General features: G+C 47.3%; 1 protein-coding gene across 2 annotated transcripts in view; it reads right to left on the bottom strand.

Annotated features, from left to right (window-relative positions):
• The window catches only part of FAM124A (family with sequence similarity 124 member A), a 104,965-nt gene extending 100,184 nt beyond the window's left edge, over window positions 1-4,781 (bottom strand). For both annotated transcript variants that reach the window (XM_077298121.1, XM_077298123.1), the window contains exon 1: window positions 4,495-4,781. In XM_077298121.1, the coding sequence (XP_077154236.1) occupies window positions 4,495-4,547 (53 nt within the window). In that variant the 5' untranslated portion in view covers window positions 4,548-4,781. The remainder of the gene's footprint in view (window positions 1-4,494) is intronic.
• Window positions 4,782-16,122: the final 11,341 nt, after the last annotated feature.

Raw genomic sequence — 16,122 nt, 5'->3', positions numbered from 1 at the left:
TCTGTGAGGACCTTATGAGAAGCTTAGCAGTAAGGGACTACACTACCACGGCACTAGAGGAAAGGCTTTTATTCTCCACCTGGACAAGGGGACTCTGGACTGTGGATGCTGAAGTCTTCAGTAAAGGTAAAGAGACTGCAATCCTGTGTCCTCGTTCTTCACTGCGCCTCTCACCATCCTACCATCTACACACTGTGAAGTCCTGGGGATATACTTCACCTGTGGGAAGGTATACCACCTAGCTGCCATAACATCACCCCAGCGGACCCCTTAAAACAGCGTTGGTCACCCTGACCGAATACCACAGGTGGCGTCACGAACATAAACTTTATCCCTTTAAAGACCTTTCCCTTTATTACGGACGTCCCAGGGTCACGGACCGGGTCAGCCACCGTGACATCCCCCCTGTGAACCGCAGGACCCGGTACCGAGTACCCCACTGCCCTGACCGGGCGCTCCACATAAATCTTTATAGCCAAATGGGTGTGGCCTTTAACTATTCACTGATAAGTAGACTACATTTTATATATAGGGAAAATAGGGTCGTAACTCAGGAGCGGAAAAATACAGGAACTAAAAAAAAACAATGGCAGATTCAAGAGGAAAGCAGTATTTCAATCAGGTAAAAAAACATACTGTATTTATGGCAAGTGACAAGATTTCATTGATCCTATAGATCTAAATGAACAAAGCAATAATACAGCATAAAAGACCATAAGATGAAGCACGGTGGCTCAGTGGTTAGCACTACTGCGGTGGGGTCGTAGGTTCAAATCCCACCAAGGACAACATCTGCAAGGAGTTTGTATGTTCTCCCCGTGTTCGTGTGGGTTTCCTCTGGGTTTTCTGATTTCCTCCCACACTCCCAAGACATACTGATAGGGAATGTAGATTGTGAGCCCCAATGGGGACAGCGATGATAATGTCTGTAAAGTGCTGTGGAATATGATATAAGCAAAGCATAATCATAATAATGAAGCACATGACTTGACTTGCTATATAAGAAAACACAGTTACACATAATTTGGGGGTGAAATGTATGAGCCCCTTTAGTTATCATCAATGGGGTTCTTTAGACTGGTATACCCAAGGAGAAGAAGAGGCATTAACACTCAAAGCTCCTAAGTCCCACAAAGTGTAACATGTAGTAAACTGAACAGCAGACGTCACCCCTTCACTACACGTACAGCCACCAGGGACAGTCAGGCACGAAGCTCAGTGCATGGGCTCCAGTGAGTGGCAGTAATGCCCTGTGGTTCCCTAGTGATGCTGCCTGCTACAGGTGGAGAGGGATTAACATTGCTGACTTATATTAATCCGGAAAAATGCATCACTCCTCATACACAACACAAGAGAGCTGTAATATAAATAATGCAGGATCAACCGTCCACCCCAGAGGCCGAGATCAGGACGGGGGGCTCCATCCTGCCACCACAAACAGGCGAATACAGTGCCACAGTCTTTACTGCTGGCACATGGGGGCTGCACGTCCCTGGGCATGTACAGCCGTGACTGATGACACAAATATTAATGACTTCAACGGTGGCAGATAAGCAGCAATGAAACGAATGCAGAAGTCAGCGGATCGGCAGATCACAGATGATATGAGCAGCTGGCACAGCGGGCATGGACTGTGCAGTATAAATACTGAGAACGTCCACATGGAGATATATATCACCTACAGGCAGGAGAAAAACTAAGTACACCCTATTTGAATTTTACGCTTTCAAGAATCAAAACATTAAAAATAAAACCACTTGGTCCTTAGAAGGTCTCAATCTAGGTAAATGTAAACTCAGGGGAACAACAACATGTAATAAATGACACCGGGTCACTATTTATTTACCAAGAACAAGGTCAACATGCAGAAGCAGCATAACAAAAATTAAGTACACCCCATAAATCTATGGTCTGTAGAAACATCTTTAGCAGCGACTAACTTGAGGAACCAGTAATCGTTTTCCGTCTGACCTCTTGGCCCGCTCTTCTTTACAGCGTTGTTTAAGTTCAGTCGTTTGGGCACATTTCTTAAAGGGGTTTTCCAGTTAAAGTCGATAAATCTGCAGTCACCCTGTATGACTGCAAACTTATGAATTCCCCCAGAGCACGCACTATGAGTTGCGAGGATTCGCCAGTCTCAGGCCCAGGAACGGAGGGTATTTATGAGTTATACATACTCCCGGGCAGAGGGAGCGATCTCGCTCCACACATTTGTACGCACGGGTGCGTCACTAAAAGTGTATGGAAGCGAGGCCAACATATGTATGATATACAACTCACACGTACCCTCCGGTCCCGGGTCTGAAACCAGCACATCCGAAGAGTGACTGCTGACTTATCGTTTTGGAGAGGACAACCCCTGTAAGGTCCTTCCACAGCAGTGATTCCCACACCCTGTGCTCATGGCCACCTAACACCTCATGTTTTCAGGCTTTCCTTAGGGTTGCACAGCCTGGTGAGAGAACCTGCGGTGGTTTCTGATGCTTTTATAATTATTCCATCCCCTGTGCAATACTAAGGAAACCCAGAAATCATGAGGTGTTGGGGGTCATGAGGACTGGAGTTTGGGAAACACTGGTCTACAGCTTGTCAATTACGTTCAGGCCTGGACTTGTCCTGGACCACTCCAACACCTTCTTTTCTGTTTCTGCCATGCTGATGTAGACTTGCTGGTGTGGATGTGATTATTGTCCTGTTGTATGACCCAATTTTGGTTAAGCTTTAGCTTTTGGCTTAAATGGTCACACACTTGAGGTGCCCAAATCCTGTGGCTACAGAACAAGGTGAAATCATTACCCCTCTACCACCAAGCTTGACAATTGATATGAGGTGTTTGTGCTTCTTTAGAGGGGTTGACCACTACTTGGAGAACCCCTTCTTCATCAAAATGTTTGGCCCCAATAAAATAATAAAGCCTATACTCACCTCCTGTGCCGGAGACGTTCCCGTGGTGTCGGCACTGGCTCTCCTGGGGCTCCAGTACCGTAGTGACACGTGACGCTGGTGCCCAATCAGTGCTGACGTCACTGTCCCCGCCTTTGGAAAAATCAAACATGAAGAGGAAGTCCGGGCTGCTGCTGATTGGGCGCCGGCATCACGTGTCACAACAGCACCGGATCCCTGGGAAAGACAGTGCTGACACTGCAGGAACGGCGCCGACACGGGAGGCCAAGCATGGGGTGTGAGAAGAAGTTGTCCAAGTACTGAACAACTTCTTTAAGTTATGTCAAACATAGAGGAGCAGGGCATAATGGCCAAACATCTCCACTTTGGTCTCATCTGTCCAAGAGACATTCCAGAAGTCTTGTAGTTTGTTCAGAAGCAACTTTGCAAACTTGAGCCAAGCTGCCATATTCTTTTAGAAGGACGACGTTTTCTCCAGGCAACACTTCCAACCAAGTCACACTTGTCCAGTCTTCTAAATGTGCTATAATAAACTTGGAAGATTTACAACTAAGGTCATTAGACTCAAATGTAGCTGTCTCTAATTTTTTGCAATTTTTCTGACCTTGGAGTGAGTTTGCTGGGAAGCCCCACCAGGTTATAATGCCCCAACACCCCCACCGTCCCCCCAACACACAAGGATCTCACAGTGGGTCCTGATTCTCTGCTGAGCTGTCTGTGCTGCCAGTCCCGTGACATGGAGGTCCTTCAGTCTGTACCACGACTGATCAAGGAGTAGGGATCTGATAATTCTTTGGTCTCCATTGTATGGTGGCTCAGTGGTTAGCACTGTTGCTATGTCAGCGCTGGGGTCCTGGGTTCAAATCCCACCAAGGACAACATCTGGAAAGAGTTTATATGTTCTCCTCATGTTTGTGTGGGTTTCCTCCGCTTTCCTCCCACACTCCAAAGATATAATGTTAGGGAATCTAGATTGTGAGCCCCAATGGGGACAGTGATGATATCTGTCAAGTGCTGTGGAATTAATGGCGCTGTATCAGCAAAGCATGATAAATAAATAATATTCAGCTGTAATTGAACCTGATGACACACATACGGTTAAAGTAGGGCACACCCCAACTTACTGGGACAGCAGGACTGCTCCCCAAATTTGAAAACCTTGCACTACCCGACCCATGTGCCCTCGCCTCCGTGTTTGGTGGTCTGTGACCGTGGATACAGAGACCTGCACCCACCTAAAGTTATCAGTAGTCCAGTACAAGTGCAATAAGGGACAATAATAAATGAGCCCTACATGTAACCAGCGTGCAGTGCCCGCCATGTGCCCACTCTTGTGCCAGTCATCACTATACACACAGGAGATATATATATATATATATATATATATATATATATATATATATATATATATATATATATATATATATATACACATAGGACACTACATATAGCAGTATACAGGTATGATACACGCCATATCTGCCCCACACATCTGTCTGTCAGCTCCATGTGCTGCACAGCTGACACCTGCCCATCACTGGGCTCTGCTGCCCCCACAGTGCACCGATGTGGGGGTCCCACAGCACGTACCCGCCGGTCTCTGCTCCCGAGTCCTCGCAGTCATCCTCTGCAGTCTTCTCCATGTCAGGGATCAGGGAGCCATGGCTGATGTGCGGCTGCTGTGTCTCTCCAGTACCCAGACCTCCCCGGCTGAGCCCCCGGAGTCTCCTGCCCGGGTCTCTCCTGCCCGGGTCTCTCCGCCTTCCGACCTTCTCTCCTTTCTTCTCCTTCTCCAGGATGCAGCCGCCCCTAGCAGCCCACGGCCCCGCCTCCCCCCATCCTTTGTATCGGCCAGTGAATGAGCTCGCCTGTCTCCATCCTCTGTCATCAGCAGCAGCTACCACTATATACCCAGCCAGGGGGACTCTCGGGGCGTGACTCTCACAGAGGTGCTTGTGATGAAGTGACCCTGTGAACTTGTGAGAAACTTGTGGGTCTACACCAGACACAGGCTCACTGCAGGAATAACTGAACTTGTGCCATTCATTGCCCAGTGCCAGTCATTGCCTGGAGGTGCCCTAACTGGTGCCAGTCATTGCCAGGAGGTCCTTACCTGGCGCCAGTCATTGCCAGGAGGAACCTTACCTCATGCTAATCATTGCCAGGAGGTGCTCTAACTGGTGCCAATCATTGCAAGGATGAGCCTTACTTTGTACCATTCATTGCCAGGAGGTGCCTTACCTCATGCCAATCATTGCCAGGAGGATCCTTACCTGGTGTCATTCATTGCCAAGAGGAGCCTTACCTGGTGCCTGTCATTGCCAGGAGGAGCCTTACCTCGTGCCAATCATTGTCAGGAGGATCCTTACCTGGTGTCATTCATTGCCAAGAGGAGCCTTACCTGGTGCCTGTCATTGCCAGGAGGAGCCTTACCTCGTGCCAATCATTGTCAGGAGGAGCCTTACCTGGTGCCAATCATTGTCAGGAGGAGCCTTACCTGGTGTCATTCATTGCCAGGAGGAACCTTACCTCATGCCAATCATTGCCAGGAGGTGCTCTAACTGGTGCCAATCATTGCAAGGATGAGCCTTACTTTGTACCATTCATTGCCAAGAGGTGCCTTACCTGGTGCCAGTCATTGCCATGAAGTACCCTAACTGGTGCCAATCATTGCCAGGAGGTGCTCTAACTGGTGCCAGTTATTGCCAGGAGGATCCTTACCTCATGCCAATCATTGCCAGGAGGATCCTTACCTCATGCCAATCATTGCCAGGAGGATCCTTACCTCATGCCAATCATTGCCAGGAGGATCCTTACCTGGTGCCAGTCATTGCCAGGAGGAGCCTTACCTCATGCCAATCATTGCCAGGAGGATCCTTACCTGGTGCCAGTCATTGCCAGGAGGAGCCTTACCTCGTGCCAATCATTGTCAGGAGGAGCCTTACCTGGTGCCAATCATTGTCAGGAGGAGCCTTACCTGGTGTCATTCATTGCCAGGAGGAGCCTTACCTGGTGCCAATCATTGTCAGGAGGACCCTTACCTGGTGCCAATCATTGCCAGGAGGATCCTTACCTGGTGCCAGTCATTGCCAGGAGGAGCCTTACCTCGTGCCAATCATTGTCAGGAGGACCCTTACCTGGTGCCAATCATTGTCAGGAGGAGCCTTACCTGGTGTCATTCATTGCCAGGAGGAGCCTTACCTGGTGCCAGTCATTGCCATGAAGTACCCTAACTGGTGCCAATCATTGCAAGGATGAGCCTTACCTTGTACCATTCATTGCCAGGAGGTGCCTTACCTGGTGCCAGTCATTGCCATGAAGTACCCTAACTGGTGCCAATCATTGCCAGGAGGTGCTCTAACTGGTGCCAGTTATTGCCAGGAGGAGCCTTACTTCATGCCAATCATTGCCAGGAGGAAACCTTACCTCATGCCAATTATTGCCAGGAAGATCCTTACCTCATGCCAATCATTGCCAGGAGGAGCCTTACCTGGTGTCATTCATTGCCAGGAGGAGCCTTATCTGATGCCAATCATTGCAAGGAGGAGCCTTACTTTGTACCATTCATTGCCAGGAGGTGCCTTACCTGGTGCCAGTCATTGCCATGAAGTGCCCTAACTGGTGCTAGTCATTGCCAGGAGGAGCCTTGCTTGGTGCCAGTCAATGCCAGGAGGTGACTTACCTAGTGCCAGTCATTGCCAGGAGGTGTCATGTGCCAGTCATTGCCAGAAGATGTCCTAACTGTTGCCATTCATTGCCTGGAAATGTCGTTACTGGTGCTAGTCATAGTCAGGAGGTGCCATGTGACAGTCATTGCCAGGAAGAGACTTGCCCAGTGCCAGTCATCAGGAGGAGCCTTACCTGGTGCCAGTCATTGCCAGGAAGTGAAAGGAAAAAAAAGGGAGAGGATTATTCAGCTCACCAAGTGTGAGAATGTAGACTCCATCACGATATGAGGTGAACGGACTCCAGCCTGGCAGCTGGGCAACAGACAATAAAAAAAGAAAACGGGGTTTCCAGCATCCACCTTGTATAATAGGGTTAAAACATGACTTATAATAATAACATTAAAACAGAAGGAACATGATCAAATGGTTGAAAATATGGGGGATAGGAATGTGCAGCGTAGGGGGAATAGAGGACATATGTCAACGTGTTTCGAGCGAAACGCATATTCAAAGGAGGAGGCGGGCCATGCACTGATTGAGATCTCAGCTCGTTATCACCACTTTATGATGTCATATCTCTGGAACACTTCAACGGATCCCACTGATTTTGAGTCTTTTTTGTGTGACATTTTGTACTTCATAATAGTGGTAAAATGTCTTCTTTATGTGTTTATTTGTGGAAAAATTGGAAATTTGGCAGTCAATATAACAGAAAATACCCAAAAGTGACATAATTATAAAAACTGCACCCATCAAGAAGCTCAGGGCGAAACGCGCGTCGGGGCGCACGAGGGAGGATTGATCGGCTCTCACTTCACACCACTAGGTCAGCTTGGGGATTAATTTCATCTTCCAAGGTAATAATGATAATCCAGATTTAACGGGCACACGTGCTGGCTATTGATGGCCGGATCTTCTTTTTGTGAATAGGGGATATCTAATAAGGATTACTTCTGCCCTTATATATCTGCAGTTGAGGATAGCATCAGCCTAGGATTTCTTTGAAACATAATATCATGTTACTTAATAGAGCTATGGATAAGTTTTGACATAATTGGTTGAAGTGTGATCTTATCATTCTCTTTGATACTCTGTTTCTAGGATATAGCTTGGCCTTGTTGTTTTTATATATCATTAATAAAGATTTATATATATAATTTTCACTATATGGTTCTCTTCTTGCCACGAAGTGTATCTAAGTCCGCGTCGGATTATATAAGGATAAAATGATACAAAAAATGACAAAACATATGAATTGACTATGTCCATAGAGGCATCCTACGTATCGACTGATAGAGTAGATGGTGGAATAAAGTGTTGTAAACACCCTGATATTAGATGCACGGGCGGCACGCAAGAGCCTCACTGAAAAGCAAGCAATTAAATCACTGGTGGACACAGAAAAGGGCTTCTGTGCAAGAACAGTATATGGGCCCTTTGCAGCCCAAGGGCTCCTAAAAAGGCAAGATTGCACCTGATTTGGAGGTATAAATTGGCCCCCTTACCTCTTGTGCCCCTGTATGAATGCACAGGTTCAGGGGCGTAACTACCGCGGTCGCAGCGGTCGCCATTGCGACCGGGGCCCGCAGGTCAGGGGCCCAGGGCCGGCCCCTGACCTGCGGGCCCGGACTGGCCATCGGGTACTTCTGGCAAATGCCAGAAGAGCCGGTGCCAGTAGTGGGCCGCCCGCTGTACTGTGCCCCCCGCCAGTGCCGCCGCCGCCGCATTTAACTATACCGGCGTCTATGACACCGGTATAGTTCAATGCAATGATGTCCCATCATTCCCCGCTCTGCCTCTGACAGTACACTGCGGGTGCGCGATGACGTCATATCATCGCGCACCTGCTGTGTCCTGCGCAGACTGCAGCCACCGAGACAGGAGCAGGGACGAGCAGCGCGGGCAAAAGGAAAGGTGAGGAGAGTGTTTTGTTTTTTTTTCTTTTTAACCGGACTGTGGGGCCATTATCGTGGGTGGTGGGATGAGATGTGGGCTGTGCTCTATATACCCCTGTGCGGGCTGTGCTGTATATACCCCTGTGCCGGCTGTGCTGTATACATCCCTGTGCGGGCTGTGCTGTATACATCCCTGTGCGGGCTGTGCTCTATATACCCCTGTGCGGGCTGTGCTCTATATACCACTGTGCGGGCTGTGCTGGATATACCACTGTGCGGGCTGTGCTGGATATACCACTGTGCGGGCTGTGCTGGATATACCACTGTGCGGGCTGTGCTGGATATACCACTGTGCGGGCTGTGCTCTATATACCACTGTGCGGGCTGTGCTCTATATACCACTGTGCGGGCTGTGCTGGATATACCACTGTGCGGGCTGTGCTGGATATACCACTGTGCGGGCTGTGCTCTATATACCACTGTGCGGGCTGTGCTCTATATACCACTGTGTGGGCTGTGCTCTATATACCACTGTGCGGGCTGTGCTCTATATACAACTGTGCGGGCTGTGCTGTATATACCCCTGTGCGGGCTGTGCTCCATATACCACTGTGTGGGCTGTGCTGTATATACCACTGTGCGGGCTGTGCTCTATATACCACTGTGCGGGCTGTGCTGTATATACCCCTGTGCGGGCTGTGCTCTATATACCACTGTGCGGGCTGTGCTGGATATACCACTGTGCGGGCTGTGCTGTATATACCCCTGTGCGGGCTGTGCTCTATATACCACTGTGCGGGCTGTGCTGGATATACCACTGTGCGGGCTGTGCTGGATATACCACTGTGCGGGCTGTGCTCTATATACCACTGTGCGGGCTGTGCTGGATATACCACTGTGCGGGCTGTGCTCTATATACCACTGTGCGGGCTGTGCTCTATATACCCCTGTGCGGGCTGTGCTCTATATACCACTGTGCGGGCTGTGCTGGATATACCACTGTGCGGGCTGTGCTGGATATACCACTGTGCGGGCTGTGCTCTATATACCACTGTGCGGGCTGTGCTCTATATACCACTGTGCGGGCTGTGCTGTATATACCACTGTGCGGGCTGTGCTGTATATACCACTGTGCGGGCTGTGCTGGATATACCACTGTGCGGGCTGTGCTGGATATACCACTGTGCGGGCTGTGCTGGATATACCACTGTGCGGGCTGTCCTGGATATACCACTGTGCGGGCTGTGCTCTATATACCACTGTGCGGGCTGTGCTGGATATACCACTGTGCGGGCTGTGCTGGATATACCACTGTGCGGGCTGTGCTCTATATACCACTGTGCGGGCTGTGCTCTATATACCACTGTGCGGGCTGTGCTGTATATACCACTGTGCGGGCTGTGCTCTATATACCACTGTGCGGGCTGTGCTGGATATACCACTGTGCGGGCTGTGCTCTATATACCACTGTGCGGGCTGTGCTCTATATACCACTGTGCGGGCTGTGCTGGATATACCACTGTGCGGGCTGTGCTGGATATACCACTGTGCGGGCTGTCCTGGATATACCACTGTGCGGGCTGTGCTCTATATACCACTGTGCGGGCTGTGCTGGATATACCACTGTGCGGGCTGTGCTGGATATACCACTGTGCGGGCTGTGCTCTATATACCACTGTGCGGGCTGTGCTCTATATACCACTGTGCGGGCTGTGCTCTATATACCACTGTGCGGGCTGTGCTCTATATACCACTGTGCGGGCTGTGCTCTATATACCACTGTGCGGGCTGTGCTGGATATACCACTGTGCGGGCTGTGCTGGATATACCACTGTGCGGGCTGTGCTCTATATACCACTGTGCGGGCTGTGCTCTATATACCACTGTGTGGGCTGTGCTCTATATACCACTGTGCGGGCTGTGCTCTATATACCACTGTGCGGGCTGTGCTGGATATACCACTGTGCGGGCTGTGCTCTATATACCACTGTGCGGGCTGTGCTCTATATACCACTGTGCGGGCTGTGCTCTATATACCACTGTGCGGGCTGTGCTGGATATACCACTGTGCGGGCTGTGCTGGATATACCACTGTGCGGGCTGTGCTGTATATACCACTGTGCGGGCTGTGCTCTATATACCACTGTGCGGGCTGTGCTCTATATACCACTGTGCGGGCTGTGCTGGATATACCACTGTGCGGGCTGTGCTCTATATACCACTGTGCGGGCTGTGCTGGATATACCACTGTGCGGGCTGTGCTGGATATACCACTGTGCGGGCTGTGCTGGATATACCACTGTGCGGGCTGTGCTGGCACCCAACACCATGTTGCAGAGCAGGAGATTCCTGCAACAGTCCGAGGCGTATCTAGGGGAATGTGGGGGGGGGGCCCATTTGGAAGTTCGCACCGGGGCCCATAGCTTTGTAGTTACGCCACTGCACAGGTTGCACTAATAATATGTCCGCCCCTGAATTAAATACCAATACTTCTGAGAAAAATGGATCGTATGTCACAACCTAAGAGTGAATGAACACATGGAATTCAACAGTCAAAAGACGGCGTGCAAGGAAATCAAATAAAAAGAAAGCAGTTAAACTGCCACGCAGGTCTGAAAAGGGAGGTAGCTGAGGAAATCCTGAAAACAAATTTAATTCACTTGCCCGTATGGAAACAAATCAAAAATATGTAAGCCTAAAATAAAAATGGATAGTCTCAATTAAATCAAAACATTTTTGAAAAGTATGTGTATAACTTAGATCCAATTTAGTTATTCATTGTTGCAAATAATAACAAGAGAAAAAAAAAAACAACTCTAAAAACCGGTTGTTAATATGTATTCTCGATTGTAGTAATCACTAGACAGAATTGACGGAAAAAATATTAACATACATATAAAACAGTTTGCACAAGAAAAAGCATCATGAAACACATAAAAAAAGAAAAAAAAAGAAAGAAAGAAATCATTTCTGAAATTTATACCATGAGGATGTTTTGTGTCCAGGGTTAATACCCACTGTGCTTTCCTTAAAGTCAGTTGTTTTTGCCAGCTACCTCCCCGAAAGGAACGATTGACCTTCTCAATTCCAAAAAAAGACAGGCTCGAAATGTCACCTTTGTGTATGATGGTGAAATGTTTCACAGCTCCAGAGTAGCTAGAATTTCTGCTATTATTGTTGCCATTATGCTCGGCTATCTTCTTCTTGAGTTTATGTGTAGCGTATCCTATGTACTGCAAGCGGCAAATATTGCAACAGATACAGTACACTATGTGGGTGGTTTCACAATTGATGAATGATTTGATCGGGAAAGAGACTCCCTGTGTTGAGAAAAAATTAAGTACGGTATACCACTATCCGCAAGGTGGCATACATTGCATCTGTTTAATGCACATTTTTAAAAGCCTGTGGTGGATAGCCACAATAAAGGAGATCTAATGCTGGGCGAAAACATGTCGCCAAGTGTCCTACCTCTTTTTGCTATCACCTGGCACCCATTACTTATCATGGTGCGAAGACAACTGTCTTGTTTCACTACTGGCTGATATTTCAAAATGATGCTTTTAATGGTATTGAAGAGACAACTGTAAGCAGTGGAGAAAGCAATAGTGGAGGGAGAAAAAGATTCACGACTTTTGCCTGATCCATATAGTGCATTTTATTGTGGGGTGTTTCTATCCTGCTATAATACACGATTGATGTTAGATGTGCCATATCCCCTGTCAATCAATCTATCGTTAACAATTTTACTTTCTGTAAAGAACTCATCATTAGAGCAAATTTTTCTAGCTCGATTGAATTCCCCTTTGGAATGGCGTTTATTTATTTGGGGTGTGAACTTGTGGATAGAAGAATGGTGTTCCAGCAGTGTCCTTTCTATATAAAGATTAATCTGCCCTATTAGTAATGGTGTTGCCCTGTAGCATAACATCCAGAAAAGGAGTGTTGCTAGACAAAGCACTGCAAGTCTAATGTTACAATTGTTGGAATTAATATTATTATTATTTATTGTTATAGCACCATTTATTCCATGGCGCTTTACATGTGAGGAGGGGTATACATAATAAAAACAAGTACAATAATCTTAAACAATACAGGTCACGACTGGTACAGGAAGAGAGAGGATCCTGCCCACGAGGGCTCACAATCTACAAGGGATGGGTGAGGATACAGTAGGTGAGGGTAGAGCTGGTCGTGCGGGGGGTTTGGTCGATCGGTGGTTACTGCAGGTTGTAGGCTTGTCGGAAGAGGTGGGTCTTCAGGTTCTTTTTGAAGGTTTCGATGGTAGGCGAGAGTCTGATATGTTGTGGTAGAGGGTTCCAGAGTAGGGGTGAGGCGCGATTGTGGGAAGAGGAGATAAGAGGGGAATAGAGAAGGAGATCTTGTGAGGATAGGACGTTGCATGCAGGAAAGTACCGGGAGACGAGGTCACAGATGTATGGAGGAAACAGGTTGTGGATGGCTTTGTATGTCATGGTTAGGGTTTTTCACTGTAGTTTCTGAGTCTCTGGGTAATGGGGAGCCAGTGAAGGGATTGACAGATGGGAGAGGCCGGGAAATAGCGGGGGGACAGGTGGATTAGTTGGGCAGCAGAGTTTAGAATACATTGGATGGGTGTGAGAGTGTTAGAGTGGAGGCCACAGAGCAGGAGGCTACAGTAGTCGAGGTGGGAGATGATGAGGGCATGGACTAGGGTTTTTGCAGATTCTTGGTTTAGGAATGTACGGAGTCGTGAAATATTTTTAAGTTGAAGGCAGGAGGGAGTGGAAAGGGCTTGGATATGCGGGTTGAAGGAGAGATCAGTGTCAAAGATTACCCCCAGGCAGCGAGCTTGTGGGACTGGGGAGAGTGGGCAGCCGTTTACTGTAATGGATAGGTTTGTTGGGGCGGTCGCGTGAATTCTGTTTTGTCCATGTTAAGTTTTAGAAATCTAGAAGGAAGAAATAACGGACAGACATTGAGGGATTCTGGTTAGTAGGGTGGTGATATCTGGTCCAGAGATGTAGATCTGCGTGTCGTCAGCATAGAGATGTTACTGAAAACCGTGAGATTCTATGAGCTGTCCCAGGCCAAAGGTGTAAATGGAGAAGAGCAGGGGCCCTAGAATTGAACCTTGCGGGACTCCGACAGATAGGGGACGAGGTGAGGAGGTGGTGTGTGAGTGGGAGACGCCGAATTTCCGGTCTGTTAGGTATGACGAGATCCAGGGTAGGGCCAAGTTTGTGATGCCAAGGGTTGAGAGGGTCTGTAGTAATAGGGAATGGTCTACTGTGTCAAAAGCAGAGGACAGGTCCAGGAGGAAGAGGACAGAGTAGTGTCGCTTGCTCTTGGCGGTTAATAGGTCATTGGTGACCTTAGTTAGGGCAATTTCAGTGGAGTGGTGTGACCGGAAGCCAGATTGTAAGCGGTCGAAGAGGGAGCAGGAAGAGAGATGAGAGGACAGTTCAAGATGGACGTGTTGTTCCAGTAGTTTTGAGGCATAGGGGAGAAATGATATATGGTGATAGCTAGATACAGAGGATGGGTCAAGAGAGGGCTTTTTGAGGATAGATGTGACTGAGGCATGTTTAAAGCTTGAGGGGAAAACACCAGTTGTTAGTGATAGGTTGAAGAGGTGGGTTAGGGTTGGGATGAAGACTGTGGCGAGGTTTGGGATGAAGTGGGATGGGATCAGATCAAGTGCACATGTGGTGAGATGCGATCTTGAGAGTAGAGTGGAGAGTCGATCTTCTGTAATGGTGGAGAAGTTGGTTTTGGAGGTGGAGGGTAGGGCAGTAGGGAGGAAGGGCTCTGGGGGTTGTCGACTAAAACTGTCTCTGATGTTATCAATCTTCTGCTTGAAAAATGAGGCAAAGTCTTCAGCTGAGATAAGTGGGGAGGGAGAAGGTGCTGGGGGACGGAGGAGAGAATTGAAGGTGTTGAATAACTGTTTAGGGTTGTGAGACAGGGAGGATTTGAGAGATGAGAAGTAGGTTTGTTTCGCTGTAGCGAGTGTGTCAATCCATCAATCCATTCACTAAGATTTTCATTTAATTAATCTATGCCTGCTATTATTGGTCTTAAAGGGAGGGGGACACCCATTGTGGATCTTAGGTAAGCCGTGGAATATAGGGGTAATAGGACATTCTGGAATTAACCACATGTATAGTTTAGAAGTAAGTATGCCAAGTCTACTACCCTCATTTAGACATCCTGACAATGTGGATTTGAATACCATTGTGTGATCAGATGTTAACGTCCTATATGTATTATTATCACGCAGAATAGAAAAAAACATAATAAAGTAATGTTCTGTATCCAATACGACGATGCACCCACCCTTGTCGGATAGTCGTACAGTCAGATTAGGGTTATTTTGTATATCCTTGACAGCATCAAACTAGGATTTGTTAAAATTCATGTTGAAGTTGACATTTTGGGCATCAGTATGTAACCTTTTAAGGTCTCTTTCTACCAAGTTTTGGAATCAATTCAGAGAAGGAACTCTGGATTGTAAGGCATAATAGGTGGGATTAGGTGGAGAAATGTTGATATTACAATCCTGAGGGTTACCATTATCCAAGTCAATGTGCTGTAAAGAAGATAAGGTTAGTAGTGCAATCTGCTCCGAAACCATAAGAGATGCATCATCTTATTACGGTCTACAATGACATCTTCCTTATGTTACATGTCACGCTGTTCATCAAAAAATGTCTTTTTACTGTTAGTAGTAGTCCAATTTGCTATGCTTTATAACTGACAGTGCCCCATTGACACAAGTTAGTTAGATCATGCAGTGCGCATGATCTATCTAACTTGCTAGCTCTGGTGATCCGGATGTCATCATGATGACATCAGGTCACCATGGCAACAATTGGGCGCCGATTGGAGGGCAGAGGGAGCCCCCTCCCTCTCCCTGCCTTCTAAATGCTACAATCGATATCGATCACATCATTTAGAGGGTTAAACTGTCTGGAGCGGCGTGGGCACAGCTCCTGGCAATAAGTGCTGGATGTCGGCTGTCAAGTCAGCTGACCACCCAGTGGCGATTGCTCATGCACAGCTCCTGTGCGCGCAAAATTGTCTGGACGTATCCATACGTCCAAGGTCGCGAAGTCCTTCCCAACCAGAAAGTATGGATACGTCTAAGGTTGTGAAGGGGTTAATATATGTTGGGGGTTTTTTTAATATGAAAATTGCAGTCCCTTGTAATAGTGTAAGTATTTTATTATAGAAGTATTGGATTATATTGACGTGCTGAATAACCTATGCTCTTTTGTGAGTATGCTAATCGTATTTTAGAATAAAAATCTGTGAATGATTTTACACTATGTTTTGGCTACACTGATTCTCAGAGAATCATGCCGTTTATAGGGAGAGGATTATCTTAGGTGTAGAAAACATCCACCAAGTGTACAGCCAAAATCCAACGTCTAAGCTAATGGATGCTGCCTAATTAAAGAATATATTTTTATTTATACAAAAATATTAAAAGACCACACATGGATTATAAAATGGACAAACTAGTGGTAACAAATAAAGAATGGGAATAATTTTAAACAGATGGGTCCTGGGGGTGGGTAAATGAAGGGGCGGAAGTCAGAAAACATACATCCATACATGTATCATTAGTAAATAGGATAAATCAGAAAAAAACTTCCCACCATCAAAATTGG

This window comes from Ranitomeya variabilis, chromosome 3 (assembly GCF_051348905.1).
Source record: "Ranitomeya variabilis isolate aRanVar5 chromosome 3, aRanVar5.hap1, whole genome shotgun sequence".
Lineage (NCBI taxonomy): Eukaryota > Metazoa > Chordata > Amphibia > Anura > Dendrobatidae > Ranitomeya > Ranitomeya variabilis.
The sequence above is the reverse complement of the archived record's forward strand: the minus strand, read 5'-3'. Positions and strand labels throughout refer to the sequence as shown.